The following is a 19,031-nucleotide window of genomic DNA, read 5'->3' as shown; positions in this document are numbered from 1 at the left end:
GCTGACCTGGAGCATCTGGTCAAGATAGGGGTCCTGGTGCCGGTTTCGCACAGTGAGTGGGCCACGCCCGTGGTACCAGTGATGAAGAGTGACAGCGCGGTTCGCTTATGTGGAGATTTCAAAGTAACAGTGAATCCTGTGCTCTCAGCTGAACAGTACCCCCTCCCCATCATTGAAGATCTTTTCGCGGGTCTAGCAGGCGGTCAGAAGTTTAGCAAGATTGATCTATGCCACGCCTACTTGCAGATGCATGTAGAAGAGGACTCACAGAAGTACCTCACCATCACCACCCACAAGGGCCTCTACAGGTACTGCCGCCTACCCTTTGGTATAACGTCAGCACCAGCATTGTTTCAGCAGGCTATGGACCAGATCTTAAGCGGCATTCCAGGGGTACAATGATATCTCGACGATATCCTTGTCACAGGAAAGGACGACAACAAGCATCTGCAGAACCTGACGAAGACACTGGGAAGACTTGAAGAATATGGCTTACGCGTTCGCAAGGACAAATGCAAATTTTTCAAGCCATCAGTGGAGTACCTAGGCCATGTCATCAACGCGGACGGCCTACACACAGCACCGTCGAAAGTGAAAGCCATTGCCGACGCTCCTGCACCTACAAATGTTGGCCAGCTGCGGTCATTCTTAGGTCTCCTGAACTATTACGGAAAGTTTATTCCACAGCTGGCATCACTGTTGAAGCCATTACATGAGTTGCTTTGTCAGGGCAAGGCCTGGGCGTGGACGAAGGAGTGCGAAGCTGCATTCAAGAAAGCCAAAGCAGCTTTGACTGATCCCAGAGTGTTGACGCACTTTGACCGGTTGTTGCAGATTCAGCTGGCCTGTGATGCGTCGCCTTATGGCGTCGGCGCGGTCGTGTCCCACATCTTTCCCTCAGGCGAAGAGAAGCCAATTGCATTCGAGTCAAGGTCCCTGAGCAAGGCGGAGGTGAAATACCCACAGATCGAAAAAGAGGCTTTGGGCATCATCTTTGGTGTGGTGTATGTAACCGTTCCACCTTTAAGAGAACTATTTTAAGAGTTGCACTACTTTACCTTGGCTGCTGTATACTGTAATACCGGTGGTGACCACACCGGTATATAAGTGCTGTGTAATGATTTATTGGGCAGTTCCGCCCTGACCTTCGACTAGTAAAGACCTGTTAAAAGTTACTCTTGTGGTCTGTGTAGTAATTCTCATTATAACACACAGACTTAACAGTGGCGACGAGTACTATCTTACCCTGCGGCAGAGATACATCCAAGGCAGTTTAACGGGCGTTGAGAGGAGGCATCCGCCCTCATCATTCTGCTGAGAAAAGACTCGGGTCTGCAGAGCAAAGGAAGAATTCTGACACGAAGCCTTCCAGCAGCAACAGGCAGTGATCATCCCTTCTATCACGGTGGTGGGTAAGCCGATCAGCGACGAGCAGCAAGTCGGCCACGTTGGCTGTGAAGTAGGGGAGGGAAAAACAGAGGATATAAGGGCGGAGAACTCGACCACGGCCGGGGAAAAGAGCCGGACAGAAGTCGGGGCCAGAGGCGCTGAGATTGGGGCAGTGTAAGGCATGGGAGCCGCGGTGAATGCAAACGCAGCCGGTGTAAAAGACCGGGCTGCAAGCGGGCTGGGAGACGCAACAGCGTCGAGAGAGAGCTCGACCGCGACCGGGGAAAAAGGCCGGGCAGCTACCGAGGCCGCGAGGCGCAGCGACCGGGTCAGCGTAAGGCGCGGGAGAATTTTTTTTTAAAAAACCGCGGAGAACTCAGCCGCAGCCGGAGGAAAGGACCGGACTGCAAGAGGGGCTGGGAGGCACGATTTGAAAACCGCTGGGGAGGGCGAACGCAGCAATACGGCAATCGCCATTACAGCCAGCGGGGGAGAAAGGCAAACGTGGGAAGCCGCCATTTTCATAGGCGGGGGAAGAAGACAAGCGCGGGAAACCGCCATTTTGAAAAAAAAATAAAAGAAACATTTCTTTTTGTTTCTCAAGAAGGTTGCGAATTTGCCTAAGCATGGTAACATCAACGATTTCGATCCCGATGTTGAAGATTGGGCCACGTATGTAGAATGCATAGAGATATATTGTAAGGCAAATAAAATATCAGATGAAGATAAAGCACTAACCTTACTAAACTCAATGGGTGCGAAGACATACGGGCTATTGAAGCATCTTCTATCACCAGCTAAACCGGCGGATCAGACTTTCGCTAAAATTGTTGCTGTCCTGAAAAATCATTTGAACCCCACACCGCTGATGTTAGCGGAACGATTTAAATTTTATGCGAGAACGCAACTGAAAGAGGAAAGCAACGCGGAGTATTTAATTGAACTGCGTAAGCTAGCGAAATACTGCCAGTTTGGGGAAAGCCTGACAGAGGCACTGAGAGACAAATTTGTGTGTGGATTGTCGAAAGAAGGAACACAAAAGCGGCTGCTTGAAGAGAATGATCTTACATTTGATAAGGCTGTCTCTATTGCAGCATCGCACGAAGCCGCAGCGAGAGGCACTGCGGAAATGCAGCTGAAGGCAGCGGTACTCAGCGTAGATCAAATGGCTTCGGGTACAACGAAATGTTATCGTTGTGGGAAGACAACACACGATCAGAACCAATGCTGGTTTAAAAACCAGGAATGTAGAAAATGTGGCAAGCTTGGTCACATAGCTAAAGTATGCCGGTCAGGAAAGAAGACCAGCAACAAAAAGTCACTGCAGGAAAAGTGCAGAAAGGTACATAAGGTGGCTGAGAAGAGTTCGGATGAACAGAATTCGGATTCAGACTCCAACAGCAAGGAACTGGGTAGTCTGAGAATTCACAATGTGAGTAAGGAAGCTGACCGACAAACTATCTGGGTCACACTGCAGATAGCAGGAGTCCAAATGAAGATGGAATTGGACACCGGATCGGCGTTGACGGTCATGAATAAGCAAGATTACAAAAGGTTATGCAAACATATTCCCCTACGGGATACGAAGATAGTATTGCAGACATACACGGGGCAAAGAGTATACCCCATCAGAAAGATAAAAGTCAAGGTGGTACACAAGGGCAAAGAACACCAAGGAATGGACATATATGTACTACCTGAGGGAGGTCCACCACTTCTGGGACGGGAGTGGATCAGGAAAATAAATATGAACTGGCACTCCCTAAACGCAATAACGGTAGATTCCGGGAAAAAAGATGTCAAACCTGAACGATTGTCCAGAATATTGGATGAGGCTAAAGAGGTGTTCCAACAGGGACTGGGAACACTGAGAGGAATTAAGGCAAAAATCAAGATTGCAGAACAAGCAAACCCAAAATTTTTCAAAGCCAGACCGGTACCTTATGCGATACGACCGGCTGTGGAAGCTGAGCTGGAAGGGCTAGAACATTCAGGAGTACTGTCTAAGGTGGACTGGAGTGAGTGGGCCACGCCCATTGTTCCCGTCATGAAGCGTTCATCGAGTAACAAGCCAGGGGAACCGGGGACGGTCCGCATCTGTGGAGACTTCAAGATCACAGTTAATCCGGTGCTTCACACGGTGCAATATCCGCTTCCGCGGATTGAGGATATCTTTGCTTCATTGTCTGGCGGGAAACGCTTCACCAAGATAGACCTGGCGCAAGCGTACTTACAGATGGAAGTTGAGGAAGAGTCGCGCCAGTATCTCACAATCAACACGCACAGAGGCTTGTATCGATATAATAGACTGGTTTTTGGAGTGGCTTCGGCTCCAGCAATTTGGCAGAGGGCCATGGAGCAGGTATTACAGTGAATTCCAAGCACTCAATGTTACTTGGACGATATCCTGATTACAGGAGATGACGATGAGGAACACCTTGCAAATTTGAAACTGGTGCTCACCAGGTTGAAGGAATATGGCCTTCGAGTTAATCGCCAGAAATGTGAGTTCTTTCAGAAATGGATCTCGTACTGTGGTCATGTCATTGACCAGGAGGGGCTGCACAAGTCACCGGACAAGATCGAAGCTGTTGTGAAGGCTCCCGCTCCGGAAAATGTATCCCAGTTGAGGTCGTTCCTAGGGTTGATTAACTATTACCATAAGTTTCTGCCAAATCTATCCACGGTGCTGCACCCGCTGAATGCTCTTTTGCAAAAAGAAGTACCATGGAAGTGGAGCGAGGACTGTAAGAAGGCCTTTCGCAAAAGCAAGGCATTGATCACCTCAGAGGAAGTGTTGGCTCACTTCAACCCAACACTACCTATTCGTTTAGCTTGTGATGCTTCTCCTTATGGTATTGGAGCAGTACTCTCACACAAGTGGCCAAATGGCTCGGAAAGGCCAGTCGCATTTGCATCCAGATCATTGACCTCCGCTGAGCGCAACTATGCTCAGATAGATAGGGAGGCTCTCAGCCTGGTGTGGGGAGTAAAGAAGTTTAATCATTACCTGCAGGGCCAGAAGTTTACACTGCTGACAGACCACCAGCCGTTGGTATCCATATTCAACCCTAAAAAGGGCGTTTCCATTATGACAGCGCAAAGGCTACAGAGGTGGTCCCTTTTCCTAGGGGCACACCAATATGACATAGAATACAAAGGATCAAAACAGCATGGGAATGCTGACGGTTTATCGCGCCTACCGTTGCCAACGGTAGAAGAGGCGCCTACAGTGGACCCAGTGGAGATGTTCCACTCAACCATAGTGGAATGACTACCAGTAACAAATTCTACCATTGAAAAAGAAACGAGAAATGACCCGACTCTCTCACGAGTCTACGATTTAACGGTGAAGGGATGGCCAGCACATGGCGAACCACTGTTGCCAGCATTTTCGCAAAGAAGAGAACAGCTGTCAGTGTGCCGAGGAACCTTGATGTGTGGATCCAGAGTGGTGATTCCACCCAAACTCCAGAGTAAAGTGCTAAAGGAGCTTCACGAGGGGCATCTGGGTGGAGTGAAAATGAAGAACCTAGCCAGAGCGTTTGTGTGGTGGCCAGGTATCGATGGAGACATCGAAGAAATGACCAAGAGCTGTCTAGGATGCCAGAAGGTCCAAAACGCCCCACCACAAGCCCCTCTACATCCATGGGAGTGGCCCTCATCTCCATGGCAAAGGGTACATATCGACTTTGCTGGTTCATTTATGGACTCAATGTTCTTAATCGCGGTGGATGCACACTCCAAGTGGCCGGAGGTAATAAAGATGTCCTCCACCACCACGGAAAAAACCATCACAGTATTAAGGACCATCTTTGCCAGGAATGGGCTGCCGGAACAGATCTGTTCTGATAATGGACCGCAATTCGTGTCCGAAGAATTCAGGAAGTTCTTAAAAAACAATGGGGTTAAGCACTACACGTCCGCCCCATACCATCCCGCCACCAATGGATTAGCTGAAAGGTTTGTCCAGACCTTCAAGAAGGCCATAAAGGCCATGGGTAATGAAGACATAAATCTACAACATAAGGTGGATAACTTCTTGTTGGCGTACAGGAATGCAACACATGCGGTCACAAACCAAACTCCCGCCATGATGTTTTTCAATAGAAGACTAAGATGCCGGCTGGATTTGATCAAGCCAAACATCAGAAGGGACGTAGAGAACCGGCAATTTCAAGGCATGAATGAAAGGCCAACTAGAACCTTCCAGATAGGTCAACAAGTTTTGGCCCGGGACTACCGTACCGAGAAATGGCAGCCTGGAACTATTTGCACACGACTAGGACCGCTGATGTATACCGTGGACATTGGTGAAAGCATAATAAGGCGCCATGTTGACCAGATCATAGAGTCATCTGAAAAGGGACAACCTACTCCACAACTCTATATGCCTAATGATGAAGCAGAGATACCCATAGTATCTACCTCCGATCCGGTGATACTGCAATCAGATGAACCCGACACTGGCATTCAAGCCGAATCGACCTTGCCAAAAGAACCTACTACACCACCGAAAACTACTACACCACCGAGGCGTTATCCGGACCGAGTCAGGAAGCCTCCAGAGAGACTGAATCTGTGAACTGTTGTACATGAAGTTGTGTATATATGTTATTATGTTATGTTAATGGGGAATATATACTGTTAAGCTAAAAAGGGAGGATTGTGGTATATGTAACCGTTCCGCCTTTAAGAGAACTATTTTAAGAGTTGCACTACTTTATCTTGGCTGCTGTATACTGTAATACCGGCGGTGACCACACCGGTATATAAGTGCTGTGTAATGATTTATTGGGCAGTTCCGCCCTGACCTTCGACTAGTAAAGACCTGTTAAAAGTTACTCTTGTGGTCTGTGTAGTAATTCTCATTATAACACACAGACTTAACATTTGGAATCAAAAAGTTCCATCACTACTTGTTCGGAAGGAATTTCACCTTGCTGACAGATCATCGTCCTCTGACATCGATCTTTGGTCCACACACAGGAATACTCTCCCTGGCAGCGTGCAGGATGCAGCGCTGGGCGCTGATGTTAAGCGCTCACAATTACAACATCAAATACCGGAGGTCAGCAGCACATGGCAATGCGGATGGATTGTCAAGACTTCCACTGCCTGTGCCCTCTGAAGGCTGTGAGCAGAAGATTTTCTACTTTGACATGGTGAGCAATGCCCCTGTCATGGCCCGGCAGGTCAAGAAAGAGACCAGAGTGGACCCTACGCTATCCAAGGTGCTGCATCGGGTGATGCACCACCTGAGCTCCTACCTTACCTGTCAAGAGGGAAGGAGTTGTCTTTCACGTCAGGATGCCTCCTTTGGGGCATGCGAGTGATCATACCACCAAAGCTGCGGAAACATGTCCTCAACGAGCTGCACTCAGGACATTGTGATATTGTCCGGATGAAGGAGCTGGCACGAAGCTACTTCTGGTGGCCCGGTCTGGATCATGAAATTGAAGTTGAAGCAAAATCATGCCCATCATGCGAGACAACCAGGGATACGCCAAGAGCAGCGCCACTGCATCCATGGCAATGGCCAGCAACACCGTGGCAACGGATCCATCTGGACTTCGTGGGACCAGTAGAAGGAGCGATGTTCCTGGTCGCGGTGGACTCCCATTCCAAATGGCCGGAGGTTGCAGTAATGTCCACTACCACTACGGAGAAAACCATCAAGACTCTGAGAGAGATGTTTGGGCGATTTGGTCTGCCGGAGCAGATCGTAACTGACAATGGAACACAGTTCACATCCCAGGAGATGGAGGAGTTCCTCAAGAGCAATGGAATCCAGCACATGTTCTCCATGCCTTATCATCCATCCACGAATGGATTGGCGGAGAGATTTGTCAGAACGCTGAAACGCGCGTTGAAAGCGGCAAGAAGTGATGCTCCTCTAAAGCAGCGCCTGAATGCTTTCTTGCTGAAATACCGAAACACGTCTTATGCTACGACTGGAGCATCTCCTGCTTACCTACTCATGGGAAGGCAGCTACGGACATGCCTTGACCTGCTGAGTCCAACATCCACAGAAGCAGTGGTGCACGCCAATCAGCAGGATCAAGTCAGCAGATGAGCTCAGAGGTCCAAACAACGACACTTTGTGGTGGGGGGCAAAGTCCACGCACATAACTACACCACCCCGGAGCGGTGGGTCCCGGCTACGGTCATTCAAAAGACAGGCCCCGTTTCATACCGAGTCCACACCGGAGACGACCGAACATGGAGACGGCATGTAGACCAGTTACTGCCAAGACAGTCACCACAGGTAACCCAAGAAACAGAGGAACAAGGACCTGCTGGGGGCTCTAGCAGGGACTGGTCGTCCGACCCTGAGACGGTGGCACCATCCACTCTTGTGCCATCGAGGGAGGAAGCCACGCCTGCAGGGTCACGGGAGAGCCAGCCAGAGCCTGCTCCTGAGACTAGGCGTTACCCCCAAAGAGAAAGGCAGCCTCCAGAGCACCTTAGTTACAGTTAGTGCTAACCTGTGTGCATGGGGCAGAATAATCCCCAGGGTTAACGGAATGTAGAGGCAGTCTACCCTCTCTTCCAAAGTTATAGTCATTTTCAGTTATTCTGTTTTGTGGACATTCTATATTAAGGGGGAGGAAATATGTTGTGTATTTTGAATGTGTATTAGAATTGTCCCACATGGGATACCGTAGTGGTGATTTGCAATGCACTATGGGAAATGTAGTGCATTGAGTGAAGAAGCACATTGTAAATAAAATGGCCGTTAACTAAACTCTCCACCCAGGAGTCCTTCTTAATTGTTACATAGGTAAGGGTATAAAACCCCTTGAGACACAACAGGAAGGGAATTCTAGAGCATGGCATCTAGATGACTGAAGGCACAGTCACCAATGGTGGGGCAAAAGGAGCGGGAATGCACAAGAGGCCAGAGTCAGAGAAACAGAGTGTTCGAAAAAATGACAATGATGGTGAGGGCCCAGGCCGCAAAGGTATTTAAACACAAGGATGGGAATTTTAAATTCGAAGCGTTGAGGGACAGGGAGCCAAAGTCGGTCAGTGAGGACAGAGTGATAGGTGAGCAGGACTTGGTGCAGGATATAAATATGGGCAGCAGTTTTGGATGAGTTAAAGTTTACAGAAGGCGGTGGATGGGAGGACAGCACAGAAAGCATTGGAATATGGATGCGACTGCTGCCAACATCTGAAAGTAGTTCCATATGCGCAGTTCCAGTGGTTTTCTATTTGTTCTCGTCGGACTTCCCACCGATTAGTGAGGGGGGGGGGATATTTCAGGTATTGTGAGATCTGTAATGTGACTTGAAGTGATATTAGGATGTTGTCAGCTTGTGAGAGTTTTATTGTCCTCTCGCAGAATGTGTTTATTGCTATCAGGTCCTCTGTCTGTTGTGGTTTGAACACATGGCTGGGGAACAGAATGCAGGTGCAGGATGTTGGGATTTCATTGGCTGGGAAAAGGATGATTGAGAAAGAGAGTAGATAGAGTGAGAAGCGTTAGACAAAGAGACTGGGGAGGAAAACGAGAGGGAGGGCGAAGAAGGAACACGAGAAGAGAGAGAGTGGCAGCAGTGCAATTAATTCATCAGAATGAACTGCTTAAACTTCCAGTACAATTTAACGAGGAAATGTGACTTGAAGGTGATATTAGGATGTTGTCAGATTGTGAGAGTTTTATTGTACTCTTGCCGAGCGTGCTTATCGCTATCAGGTCCTCTGTCTGTTATGGCGAACGTTAGTTTTTCATATTTGGGACCTGACATTTATGCACAGAATGCTTCTGCGCAGCTTCCGGTAGCTTCCGGTTCGTTGGTAGCAGTCGTCCGTTGGAATAATTGAATCTGGGGATGACAAAGGCAAGGATGAGGGTTTCGGGGTTCAGTCGCATTTAGACTGCGGTATGGATGGAGGTGGGTGATGTTATGGAGGTGGAAGTAGACTGAGAGGAAACTGAGCTTGGCATCTAATAGGATGCAGAAGTTACAAACAGCCTGACACAAGTGACTTAATTGAATTGATGGCCAGTGTTGTGTATGTACCTTTAAGAGAGAACTGATTTTATACTGTAGTACCGGCAGTGACCACACCTGTATATAAAGCCATAGCAGGCTTCTGTACTTTCAGTTTCAGCATACCCTCTGTTCAGTAAACACCTGTTATTATTGTTCTCCTGCAGTCCGTGTGTTATTGATACGTGGACACTGTTGTGTATGTAATATGTGTGCTACTTTAAACCTATGGACAAGATAAGGGCCGCACTCGGGGGCTGAAGGGAGACGGCGTCGGGGGACGGGTGAAGACCGCCAAGCGCGGGAAAACCGCCATTTTGTGGGCGGAGGACGACGGCAAGAGCGGGAAGCCGCCATCTTTGATAACAAGTAAAGAAAATAAAATCTGAGAAATTGCAAATCTACAATGCCTAAACACGGGCCCCTCTCTCGGGGCGAACCCAATCCAGGGTGCCCTGCCCTTCACAAAGAAAAGAGAACTCTCCCCGGGGCTCCCGCCGGCTTCTCCGGGATCGTTTGCGTTACCGCACTGGACGCCGTGAGGCGCCCGTCTCCGCCACTCCGGATTCGGGGATCTGAACCCGACTCCCTTTCGATCGGCTGAGGGCAACGGAGGCTGTTTGAGTTATACGTTTAAGTCTTTGTGTTAATTGTTCAATACAATACACATACTTAACAGACACTACACTGGCGACGAGCAGGTTCGAACTCACCTGCAGTGCTGCATCACCTCACGGGGATCTTTCCCTGAAAAGAAGCTTCTTGGAGGTCGAAGTCAGAGCAACGGGCGTCGACCGCGGGCAACCGCCCAGTGATCCATCGGAGTTCAGAGAATCGCAGGGGAGGCTGTGGAGAGCTGGGCTTGGCTCCCCAGTCAAGGTGTTCCAGCAAATCATGCTGGTAGCAGGTAGTGCGCTGACCCTTCCGGACTGCAGCGGGCTCGAGCTCGATTGAGCGGCTCTGCAAAAGGGGCCGTGCAGCGTCGTCGGGAGGAAAAGAGAGAGAGAGGGTGGAGCGCACAGGGCGCGGTCGGTGCTCAAGAACCGGGCAGCGTAGAGAAAATAAATTGAGGGGAAGGAAAAGAGACGTGCCGAAGCCGCGGGGCGCCGCCATTACCCTTTAGAACGCTAGGAGCAGCGTTGGCAGCAAGGGGAAGAAGGAAAAGCGCGGGAGGCGCCATTTTATTCCATTGGGGAAGAAGGAAAAGCGCAGGAGGCGCCATTTTAAACCACCCAAGATGCCGAAGAGTGGCAGTATCACTGCTTTCGACAACGAAATAGAAGACTGGACCACGTATGTGGAAAGAATTGAAGTGTACTGCAAGGCAAATGAGGTGGCCGATGGAAAGAAGGCATCGGTATTATTAAATTTGATGGGCGCGAGAACATACGGCCTATTGCGGAATTTAATTACCCCAGCTAAACCAATGGAGAAAAGTTTTGAAGAGATTGTTAATATCTTACAGGAACATCTAAACCCTACACCGCTGTTGATAGCAGAAAGATTCAAGTTCCATAAAAGAAACCAGCACAAAGATGAGAGCAATGCTGACTATCTTACGGAACTACGCAAGTTATCGAAGCACTGCCAGTTCGTAGCAGGACTGGCAGACACCTTGAGGGATAAGTTTGTCTGCGGGCTCCAGAGTGAAGGAACCCAGAAACGACTACTTTCGGAAAAGGACCTGACGCTAGAACAGGCTTTCAGTGTGGCAGTATCCTACGAAGCAGCAGCACGGGGAGCTGCGGAAATACAACAGAAACCACAAGAATACAGCGCTAACGAAATGGCATATGGAGCAGAAAAGTGCTATCACTGCGGCAGAACAACCCATGATCAGAAGGACTGCTGGTTTAAGGACAAAGTATGCAGGCAATGTGGGAAAGTGGGACACATAGCAAGAGTCTGCAGGTCAGGAAAGAAAACCAACACTAAAAGAACTACTAAGGAAAAGTACAAGAAAGTAAAAAAAATGACAGACAGTAGTTCAGAAGATCAGGAGAGTGATAATGACTCCGGGAGCAGGAGACTAAGTTGTCTAAAGTTACACAATGTGATCGCAAAGGAGGATCACCGAACCATTTGGGTCACCCTCATGATAGCAGGGTCCCAAGTAAAGATGGAATTGGACACAGGATCAGCCCTAACTGTCATGAATCGACGAGACTATGAGCGGCTATTCTCACACATACCCTTGAAGGACACGTCCATTGTATTGAAGACATACACGGGGCAAAAAGTCTACCCCAGAGGAAAAATAAGGGTGCCAGTTAAATACAACGGCAAGGAAACACAGAAACTGTATCTATATATACTACAAGATGGAGGACCACCATTATTGGGACGTGAATGGATCCGAAAAATACAATTGGATTGGCATTCCATTCAGGCGCTAACTGTGACTGACAAAAAGGATGACGACGTCACACCTGGGCGACTGTCAAAAATTCTATCTGACGCAAAAGAGGTGTTCCAACAAGGACTTGGGACTCTAAAGGGAGTAACGGCAACGATAAAAATCGAAGATAACGCCAACCCAAAATTTTTTAAGGCCAGACCGGTACCGTACGCGATCCGCCCAGCCGTTGAAGCAGAGCTGGAGAGTCTGGAGCGTTGGGGTGTGCTGTCCAAGGTGGACTGGAGCAAGTGGGCCACACCCATCATTCCTGTAATGAAGAAATCATTGAGCAGCACGCCTGGGGAGCCGAAGAAGGTTCGCACCTGTGGGGACTTTAAGGTAACTGTGAACCCAGTCCTTCACACAGTACAATATCCACTTCCGCGGATAGAAATATTTTCGCCTCACTATCTGGAGGGAAACGCTTTACGAAGATTGATCTGGCCCAAGCGTATCTACAAATGGAAGAAGCATCTAGGAAATACCTCACGATAAACACTCACAAAGGTCTTTACCAGTACAACCGACTGGTATTCGGAGTGGCATCAGCCCCGGCTGTTTGGCAGAGGGCGATGGAACAAGTCCTGCAAGGGATCCCGGGGACCCAGTGTTATTTGGACGACATCCTGGTTACGGGCGAAAATGACAGTGAACACCTTGCCAACCTGGAGCAGGTGCTCACTAGATTACAAGAATATGGGCTACGAGCCAACCGCCCCAAATGTGAGTTTTTCAGGAGACAAATCTCGTATTGTGGCCACATGATTGATGAGGAGGGGTTACATAAGTCCCCAGACAAGATTGAGGCTGTAGTCAAGGCTCCAGCACCGGAAAATGTGTCGCAACTGAGGTCGTTCCTCGGGTTGGTGAACTACTACCATAAGCTCTTGCCGAATGTATCTACAATTCTGCACCCACTGAACGCCCTGCTGCAAACTGGAGTAACATGGAAATGGAGTGATGAGTGTAAGCGTGCCTTTCAGAAATGTAAATGCCTAATCACTTCAAAAGAAGTATTGGCCCACTACAATCCAACACTACCGATTCGGTTGGCATGTGATGCATCTCCCTACGGCATTGGAGCGGTGCTGTCACACAAATTCCTTGATGGTTCAGAGAGGCCAATAGCCTTTGCGTCGTGCTCGTTAACCTCAGCCGAGCGTAACTACGCCCAGATTGACAGGGAGGCCCTCAGCCTGGTGTGGGGGGTGAAGAAGTTCAATCACTATCTGCACGGGCAGAAATTCACCCTACTGACTGATCATCAGCCTCTTGTCTCCATTTTTAACCCAAAGAAGGGCGTTCCGTTGATGACGGCGCAACGGCTGCAAAGATGGTCCCTTTTTCTAGGGGCACATCAATACGACATAGAGTACAAGGGTACGAAACAGCATGGAAACGCTGATGGGCTGTCGCGCCTACCGTTGCGTACGGTGGAGGAAGCACCTGCAGTGGACCCTGTGGAGATATTCCATTCGACCACAGTCGAATTTCTACCTGTTACAAACTCAAGTATAGAGAAGGAAACCCGAAATGACCCGAAACACTCTCTGGTCTATGATTTGACGGTGAAGGGATGGCCAGCACATGGCGACTCACTGTTGCCAGCATTCTCGCCAAGGAGGGAACAGCTGTCAGTGTGCTGGGGGACCTTGATGTGTGGATCCCGAGTGGTAATTCCACCCAAGTTGAGAGATAGAGTGCTCAATGAGCTTCATGAGGGTCATCTGGGAGGGGTAAAAATGAAGAGCCTAGCCAGGGCGTTTGTGTGGTGGCCGGGAATCGATGAAGAAATCGAGGATATGACCAAGAGATGCACAGGATGCCAGAAGGTCCAAAACGCTCCACCACAGGCCCTGCTACACCCATGGGAGTGGCCCTCATCTCCATGGCAACGGGTACACATTGATTTTGCTGGTCCATTTATGGACTCAATGTTTTTAATTGCTGTGGATGCCCATTCGAAATGGCCAGAGGTCATCAAAATGTCCTCCACCACCACGGAGAAAACTATTGCAGTCCTACGGACCATCTTCGCCAGGAATGGCTTGCCAGAACAGATTTGCTCCGACAATGGACCACAGTTTGTGTCCGAGGATTTCCGGAGGTTTCTGAGGAATAATGGGGTAAAACATTACACATCTGCCCCATATCATCCAGCCACAAATGGATTGGCTGAGAGGTTTGTTCAGACCTTTAAAAAGGCAATAAAGGCGATGTATAACGACGACATACCACTACAACACAAGGTGGATAATTTCTTGTCTGCTTACCGGAATGCGACACATGCAGTCACCAACCAAGCTCCAGCCATAATGTTCTTCAACCGAAGGCTAAGATGTTGCCTGGATTTGCTCAAACCAAACATAAGACGAGATGTTGAGGATAAGCAATTCCAGTACATCAATGAGAAGCCAACCAGGAGCTTCAAGATAGGGCAACCAGTCTTGGCCCGCGACTACCGAACAGAAAAATGGCAGCCAGGAACGATATGCACACAGCAGGGACCACTAATGTACACAGTGGACGTTGGAGAGAGCATCGTGAGACGCCATGCTGACCAGATTCTAGAGTCACAGGAACAAGCCAAACCCATACCACGAGCATGTGCACCTGGAAATGAACCCGAAGTACAGATTGCGTCTACCTCCGAATCAGTGGCATTGGAAGCTGACGAACCAACCAATGACAATGAGCCAGAATCAACTTCACCGCGAGAACAGGGTACTCGAGAAAGGCACTATCCAGTCAGGATCAAGAGGCCTCCTCAAAGACTGAATTTATAAATGATTATTTCAGTTGATGTATATAGTACAGAGAAAATTGTAATTAGTTATTATTTAATTGTTAAATGAATGTTATGTACTGTTTATCTAAAAGGGGAGGAATTGTTGTGTATGTACCTTTAAGAGAGAACTGATTTTATACTGTAGTACCGGCAGTGACCACACCTGTATATAAAGCCATAGCAGGCTTCTGTACTTTCAGTTTCAGCATACCCTCTGTTCAGTAAACACCTGTTATTATTGTTCTCCTGCAGTCCGTGTGTTATTGATACGCGGACACTACAGCCAGGGTACGGAGTTTGTGGTGGAAGGCTGAAGGTGATGGCTTCAGTTTTACCATTGTTTATCTGGAAGAAATTATGGCTCATCCATGACTGGATAATTTGTTACAGTCACCCCTTATCAAAAACTCTTTCATTTTCAATGCCTCTCTCAGGAGAACATAGTTACGTTACGATGAACGCTTATTGCGTCTTATTTAACACATTTTTGGGTGGAAAATTTTAAACAAATAGCAACCAGAATCTATTTAAGCCATTTATCATGAGACTATTTTATGTATTCTGTTTTGGAGTTGTATAATTGTTTTTAATGAACAATTTAGATTTTCCACATTATCATTTTTAAAATATTGAAGAAAGCTGTTTCTTTAATGGAAACTGCAAAGAAAATTGAATGGTAATGCAAATTGCCATTACATATAATTCAGGTGATTCGCAACAGAATAAAGGTTTAAGCATCAAAAGCCCTAATATGGTTTTGCAGAAAACCTACAGTACCTTTATTTCTTATGGTAAATAATATTCAGCCTTCTCTGTCTAATTTTCATGATTGGTTCTGTCATCAAATTAAGGACTGGCAGAGCAATAGTTTGCCACCTCATAGGGTCCATTAGCATCAAGTGCTTCCAGGACACAATTTAAAGTTACGGGTGTTGAAAGAAAACAGGAAATCAAGGCAACTTTTTTTTTAATAAGTTGATAAAATTATGGAATAGATTACCAACAGGGATGATGGAACGGAAAACATTTTTAAAAAGAACTCGAATCCCTGTTAGGAAAGGGGATGCCAACTACTAGTTCTAGAATCACAGTAAAGAGGCTGATGCAAGGTTTGGAATGGTAGGCTGGAGCCACCAATGATTTACTCCTGCCCAAAACGTTACTTTGTTACTATCTATGTTGCTATTTAGATATATCCTGACTGGATGCCCCTCTACTCTGTGACAACATGCCACTATCACAATCTTAGAATAGCACTTCCTACTGAACTGGTGTGCATTTTTACTTCTCTTAAATCAGCAAATGTTAATGGTCTTTCTTGGTAAGGTTGCTAATTAAGTGGTAGTTTGTGCAAATTATGGAAGTGTTTTACTACAGACCAATGTTTATTTGGAATAGTGTTGAAATTCTCAAATTTAGTGTGGGACAATTATAGCCACTTACCCATCAGGGTTGGTTAAAGAGGCAAAAGAACAGTGTAATGATTAATTGCACACTTGATCTTCTTGGCCCAATTTGAGCTTTATTTGCTCAGGCAATCTCTTAGGCACTTTATAAATTTTGTATCAAATCTCTTTAATGTTATAAGAAGTGGACGCTGTCATCCACATTCTCCATAAAAACTAGTGGCTGCTGGAAAGAGTATGCAACCGAGGCTGCAGTATAACCCTGGTCTTGCTGGCTATATTTGGATTCTACAGATTATAGTTTCAGACTGGTAATATAGTAAAACAGCAACCTAAAATACAAATAAATGTTGATGGTACTCGTGTCACGAGAATCTTTGAATATGTTTTATTTTCCAGATATGAGGGCTACATACCAAGCAACTACGTAACAGAGAAGAAATCCAATAATCTAGAAAAATATGAGTAAGTCAAGCAGTTTTCTAAATTGCAATTATACGTTAGGATTTTCCTGTTGGGGTTAAATTACCGAAAGACTAAGATTTTGAGTCAGAAGGGCTTGGGTTCAATCCCCACTCTAGGGAGTTGAGCGGATAATCTAGGCTGACACTTCAGTGTAGTACTGATGGAGTTCTGTGCTGCCAGAGGTGCCATCTTTTGGATGAGACGTTAAACTGAGGCCCGTCTGCCCTCAGTTGGACGTAAAAGATCCCGTAGCACTTTTCGGAGAAGAGTAGGCGTGTTCTCTGCGGTGTTCTGCGCAACATTTATCCCTCAACCAACATCACACAAATAGATTATTTTGTCATTTATGTTATTGCTGTTTGTGGGACCTTGCTGTGAGCATATTGGTTGCTGCATTTCCCTACATTACAACAGTGACTACACTTTAAAAGTACTTAATTACTGTGAAATGCTTTAGGGCATCCTGTACTCATGAATGCCGCTTTATAGAGGCAAGTCTTTCTTGCTCTCTTTCTCGCTTTCTCTCTCTTTATCTTTTCTTTCTCTCCTTCTCTCTCTCTCGATTGCTGAGTCCTGTAGCTGATAGAAGAAAAGATCCTATAAATTATATTTGTAGATACAGGAAACTTTGTGCTATCCGGCACCGACGGGACTGAGCTGTTGCCGTTCCCTCAAAACTGCCGGACACACCAGCGTTAATGTTGAAGCATACGGAGCTTTTCATCTCCGTATCTGACAACAAACACTGCTGCTTAGCAACAGCTTCTAAACAGTCGGCCCGTACCTTGGAAGCGTCTCTCTGAAGCTGTTGCTAAGCTACAGAGACTTTGCAGAGCCTGACTGTTGAAAAAAAAGCCACGAGAAGAAAAAAAACCTAACAAAACGGCTCCTGATTTTTGCCGGTGGCTCGAGCTTGCCTCCGGATAACACAAAGTTTCCTGTAAATATATATTTATAGAGGAGGTTTGAGTGGAGCATAAACGCCGGCATGGACTGGGTGGGCCGAATGGCTGGTTTCTGTGCCGTATATCCTATGTAATATCATCAAAATGGTCACTCTGAAAAACCTGTGTGGTTATCAACATTTTCAAAGAATAACTGCCCTTCTGTTGTTAAATTCAATAGTCGTTTTGTCAGTTACTTAGCAGAGCATCACAAAATATGGTTTAGGAAACAAAAAATTAACGGGGTAAAAGGACAATTTGAGAGTGAGGGAATCATGTAGTTGTTGGCATCAGTTTCAGAAGGTAAAACTTTAGCAGTATCTGAGGAGGATGTTGAACTGTCAATACAGGAGATTGCAAAAGACCACCTGCCGGTTAGTAGAGTAGACAGCTCATTGGCAGATGGAGTTGAAAGCAGTGAAATGTTAAGTAGTAGATTTTGTGAAAAGGAACAAGTGTCCCCTAACTGATGGGACTCTTAGGGTTTCTGGGCTTATATATAAGTGCATTAAATATAAAGCAAGTCAGTAATATTGAATTTCTACAACAAATTGATCAACCATAGTTGGAATATTGTGTGCCGTTCTCATCACTCCATTATTGAAAAGTTATTAGAGTCACGGAAAGGTTACTAGAATGATGCTTGGAATTAGAGACCCTAGTTATGAAGAAAGGCATGAAAAGTTGTGATCACAAAATTCAAATTTCTTTTTGGTGGAAAAATTGTGTAGTTTTGATGGAAATGATTGGAATTTAGGGCACAAGTCAAATATGCCAGAGTTACTCCAGTTCTAAAGTACAGACTGTATTCCAGTAGAACTGGCTGCTGGCAGAAGGATATGCCTGTCTCTAAAGCGGTGCATGTATGTATGAAAATGAGAGGATAATAATGGCCAAATCTTCTGTCCCAGGGATCCCACCAATTACACCAGAACTGCACAGGACAAATAAAACTTGTAGAAAGGTGGGGTAAGTTACCTGCATGACTTTTCAAACCAGAAATTGGATGAGTTCACAGACTTTTAATGTCCACAAATTTTGTCTAAAGCATCAGCTTTGACTGAAGTCATTAGAAAAATCTTTTCTCCGTTATCCAACAAAGAAAGGATTCTGCAAGCTTTCTTTCAACAGTTTCAGGCAGGGAAATCTTATGCTTCCCACCCTTCTGTCATAGAGACCTTTATCATGGGTTCACTGGAGCCATTCCCTTATAAGTCCTTATGATCGAGGCAGAATAGGAGAAAGTAGAAATGACAGAGGCATGCAGAACAAGTTTACACTAAAGGAGAAGATGAAAAACTGGAAGGTATCCTTCCACCTGAGCCGACAGACCATCGCACTCAGTTAATGGTATATCAGAGAAGGGCTGCTTAAAGAGACAGTGGTTCAGTAAGGAGGCATAGAAGGAACTGTGTGTCCTGACTTTCTCATAACGTGCGTCTGATTAGGAAGCTCATACCATAGAAACTGAGAAAAGCTGGACCAGAAGTTCATATGAAGTGTGCCATGAATTAGCTGCTATGTTTACTATCTTCCTGCTTTTGTTTGAAGCTTCTACTGTTAATGTACTTTTTAGTAGCGAATGTTTTTACTTCAAAAAAGTGAACAGCCCATAAATTATAGTGATTTCCAAAATAGGGT

At 46.6% G+C, this 19,031-nt stretch overlaps 1 protein-coding gene across 3 annotated transcripts in view; it reads left to right on the top strand.

Moving 5' to 3' along the window:
* Window positions 1–19,031, top strand: part of tec (tec protein tyrosine kinase) — a 422,823-nt gene that overhangs the window by 305,955 nt on the left and 97,837 nt on the right. For all 3 annotated transcript variants that reach the window (XM_085969866.1, XM_085969857.1, XM_085969875.1), the window contains exon 8: window positions 16,381–16,446. In XM_085969866.1, the coding sequence (XP_085825992.1) occupies window positions 16,381–16,446 (66 nt within the window). The remainder of the gene's footprint in view (window positions 1–16,380; window positions 16,447–19,031) is intronic.

The sequence above is a fragment of the Somniosus microcephalus genome, chromosome 2 (assembly GCF_052327205.1).
Source record: "Somniosus microcephalus isolate GS21.2 chromosome 2, FLI_Smic_1.0, whole genome shotgun sequence".
NCBI lineage: Eukaryota > Metazoa > Chordata > Chondrichthyes > Squaliformes > Somniosidae > Somniosus > Somniosus microcephalus.
The sequence above is the reverse complement of the archived record's forward strand: the minus strand, read 5'-3'. Positions and strand labels throughout refer to the sequence as shown.